The following is a 4,306-nucleotide window of genomic DNA, read 5'->3' as shown; positions in this document are numbered from 1 at the left end:
GCAAAAATATAACAGTCTTGTGTTCAGTGGTCAGACAATTAATTAACTCTAACCCAACATGTCTCTAAATTTGACAAATCGATCACGTGGCAGCGGCTTTGTGAATATGTCAGCGATATTATCATTTGTCGAACAATACTCGGTACAGACATCAACAGCTTCAATCGCCTCACGAACGTAGTGGTATTTTGCATCTATGTGTTTTGTACGCTTGCTAGTTTTCTGGCTGTTTGCGATAGCTGCAGCTGAATGATTATCTACAAAGATGATTGTTGAATTAAGTTGCGTGGTTCCAATATCTGAGAATTGCTGACGTAACCACATGCACTCAACAACACCATCAAACCACGCAATACATTTTGATTTCGTAGTAGAGAAAGCAACGACTGACTGACGCTTGCTGGACCAGCTGATTGGACAACCAGCATTTATGAAGACTGCACCCGATTTCGAGTGCCGTCAGCGTCGCTCGCATAATCTGCATCTGTGTATCCAACCATTGGTTTACCTTGCTTTCTAAAGTTCAGGCATAAATCATGGGTGCCCTTCAGGTAGTGTATTACTCGTTTGGCTGCGGTCAAGTGAGTCTGGGTGGAGCAAGCGTTGAACTTGGCTAAAGTTCCGACTGCTTCAGCAATATCTGGACGAGTAGATAAAGCAGCATATATTAGACTTCCTACCATCAATTGATAAAGATTGGGATCTGCTAATTTGCTTCCATTCTTGTGACTCAGCTTTACATCATATGCTGCCGGAGTTGCGACAGGCTTACAGTTTTCCATGCTGCACTTTTGAATTATTTGTTGAATTTAAGGCTTCTGACTTAGACGCATAGAATTTTCTCCTCTCTCAATAAGTAATCCCAGACAATGATGAAGCGGTCCGAGATCCGTCATTTTGAAATGAGACGAGAGAGCCAATTTTAATGCAGTCATCTGAGCACCAATGTCTGACATTAGACACGAGTCATCTACGTAGAAACCAATCATCACTTTTTGGTCATTTTTTGAGCAAATATACACACAGTTGTCAGCATGAAACCTAATGATTTAAGAAATTCATCTAATGCCATGTTCCAACATTTAGGCGACTGTTTAAGTCCATACAGCGAGCGATTAAGTTTGCAGACTAAATTTTTTTTACCCGGCACAACGAAACCCTCTGGTGGTTCCATATACACCTGTACATCTTCTGACAGTTTTCCATTCAAAAAAAGCCGTTGTACATCCATTTGGTGTATCATCATATCTCTCTCAACAGCATTCGATAAGAGTGCTCGCAGAGATGTTCTGTAAATCACCGGGGCGTATGCTTCATTGTAATCCACCTCAGCCTTTTGTGCATATCCCTTTGCCACAAGTCGAGCTTTGAATCTACCTTTAGACCATTCAGACGAGTGTTTAGCCTTAAAAACCCACTTAGAGCAAATCACTTTGCGCTCGGGCGGAAGATCAACTAGTGCCCATGTACCATTGTTGATCAGTGATTAATACTCATCATTGCTGGCTTTGATCCCGGCATCACAATTTGTGCTAGCCTATGCTTGCGACAAACTAAGAGGCTCTACAATGTTGATTGCTGAGTAAGCAGAGTGACCGAGGTTTGTGAAATCATCAATACCAAACCGAACAATGGGTTGAGTAGAACGTGGTGATTGCCTATGTGTAACCGTCGGTTTTGGAGGAGCTTTTTCATTTTCTGATAGGTCAATATTCACCGCCATTATATTGCCTCTGCCCAGAATGACTTTGGAAGGTGAAATTCAGAAATTAACGAGCGAGCGGCCTCACAAACAGTACGATTAAATCTCTCAGCACAGCCGTTTTGTTGTGGAGAATAGCGAGTGGTGAGTTTGTGATGTATACCTTGGGCTGAAAGATAACTCTCAAACTCATTAGATGTATATTATCCACCACCATCACTTCTAAGTGTACCTATGGTCTGACCAGTTTGAGTTGTCATTAATGATTCGTAAGTTCTAAATGCCTGGAACACGCTAGATTTGTCACGTAAAAATATATATCTGCACATGCCTACTAAAATCATCAATAAATGAAACAAAATACTTGCTACCACCTAAATATTCATTCTGCATAGGGCCACACACATCCGTATGTACCAATTCAAGAACCCTACTTGATTTAATGCCACGGTCAGTTTGAAATGGACGTCGAGACATTTTACCTTTCACGCAAGCTTCACAGACACCTATTTCGCCGGTAACGTTAAAACCATTTTCACACCAATGATTCTTGTTTTTGTGGCTACTTGCGTTTACATGAGCGAGATGTTGATGCCACAGTAGGGAGGAGGACGCGGCAGCATTAGCACTAAAAATAGCAAACTCGACATCAAGATAATATAGCCTGTTTACTACAGATTCTGATGCTATCAACATATTTCTTTGATTCTTAATCCAGCATCTCGAATGTCCAAACTATACTATATATCCTTTTTGTGTTGCCGCTTTTACAGAACATAGATTTCCGTGTAAGTCAGGTATGTGTAGTACATTGTAAAGTGTAGCACGTCTAGTTTTATTTTCATGATTTTTTATTTGCAGCTGAACAATACCTTTTCTGACTACTTGAACTTGAGACCCATCGGCAACAACAACGTACTCAAGTGAATCGAGCTTAAAATATTCACAAAATACAGCTTTATTTTCCGCCATGTGACTGGTAGCACCGCTGTCGATCAGCCATTTTTTGAGTCAACATCTGTCTCCAATACAGTAAATGCCGATTCATCATCTTCAATTGATGAACCTTCGCTCATAACAGTCTTAAAGTACCGTTTCTTGAGAAATAATTTATTCGCCAGTGTATCACGTTCAAAGTGAGTTCCACGCAACTCCTGGGTCCTCACATTCACTGATGAGATAAATAAGACTATCATTCACAGAAAGCACCATGTGGAAAATGGCTTTGCTGGACTTCTTTTTGTACTCGGCTTCAGCGACAGCGTTCACTTCATCCTCCAGATTAATGGTTCCATCCACATATCCAAATAAGTCCTTAGCTATGAGTGGGTGTTTGAGTTTGAACTTCCTTGTGGCATAGTTATCAGTGTTCAGCTTATCTATAGTCTAGCCTTTCTTATCCATAGTTCTTTAATAATATTTAATGGCTTGACTGGGCCCATAACCTGTTGCTTAAATACTTTGAACATTCAGTTTATTGACAGAAACTTTATTAGCTGTGTTCATCTAGACAGTTGTGAACAAAGAGAAGGTATTATGAAAAGGCTATTGTAACAGAAAGCTTTCAGAAAGAACAACGAGATAGCTCTTAATAACCATGAAGCTGCCATTATTACAATATTATATTGAGCTTTTTATTGGCCTTTCAATTCACGCGAGAACATCACGTGACAAGACAATAACCAAACTCCACGGATACAGCATCGAAAACAAGAGATTCCAATCTACGGCGGCTTTTCGTTGTTAAGCTTTTAAGAGCTTGTAATCACATTTCCACATAGTTGGCACCTACCACACCTTAAGCCTGCACGATGTTTCGGTTTGATCCGGTGTTGCGGTTAGTTTCTATTAAGTCAAGCCGATGTCAAGTATTTTCTTACATCGGACAAAACCGAAAACTTCGGTTAACCGGTGCGAGTTTGAGGTGCAGTTTTTCGGTGCAGTTTCCGTTTCCATATATCATAAAAATTGTGCCTGCGTGATGGACCGGATACGCAGAATCTTCCATGGAAATTATTGACACTACGTTCTCGTGAAAGGTATTTTTAATCTTTGCTTTACATATACGTAGATATCACATCCATTCTTGAAATCTATTAATATTTTACTACAGAAACAAAAATATGTAATAGAGTAATCAAAATTAATCTGAGAAATAACTATATTTTTAGATTGTTCGTTGTTATTTTCCATTAAACTACTACTAGCGCTCCAACTGGAACTGTAGAACATCCACCCAGCAGACATGGCAGGCAGTTATTCGGTCACAGTTGTCTTGGATTCTGATGCTGATGATACATTTGATGACCACAAGCTTCATGTAAGTTTCTGCGTTTAGACATGTCATACATTGTCTGTGATTATTATTATTTCTCATGAATATTTTATAAGTATAAATGCCTATTCTCCATTGGTTAAGCAGCAATGCGGCACAGCTTCTTTTTTATGATTTTATTTTCCACTCTGGCATTGCATATTTGCAATTGCAAATCACTGTCATGATAGGAGAAATGTAATAGGCCTAAAGATGTCCCTCTTAAAATAAAAATTGACTAGGCTTGATTTTCGATCGCATGAATGTCTGACACAAAAGCATGCAGTTTA

At 39.5% G+C, this 4,306-nt stretch overlaps 1 protein-coding gene across 1 annotated transcript; it reads right to left on the bottom strand.

The window, feature by feature from the left end:
- Positions 1–428: 428 nt before the first annotated feature.
- On the bottom strand, positions 429–782 carry LOC137397606 (uncharacterized). The gene has a single exon (XM_068083900.1). It carries the CDS (start codon positions 780–782, stop codon positions 429–431), a length of 354 nt encoding a protein of 117 aa, XP_067940001.1.
- Between the last annotated feature and the right edge of the window lie 3,524 nt (positions 783–4,306).

Source organism: Watersipora subatra, chromosome 5, assembly GCF_963576615.1.
Source record: "Watersipora subatra chromosome 5, tzWatSuba1.1, whole genome shotgun sequence".
NCBI classification, from domain to species: domain Eukaryota; kingdom Metazoa; phylum Bryozoa; class Gymnolaemata; order Cheilostomatida; family Watersiporidae; genus Watersipora; species Watersipora subatra.
This window is presented reverse-complemented; position numbering and strand designations above follow the sequence as displayed.

Bases quoted from the DNA above. Each gene is read 5' to 3' on its own strand.
- LOC137397606 (XM_068083900.1), bottom strand. From the start codon at position 782: ATGGAAAACTGTAAGCCTGTCGCAACTCCGGCAGCATATGATGTAAAG.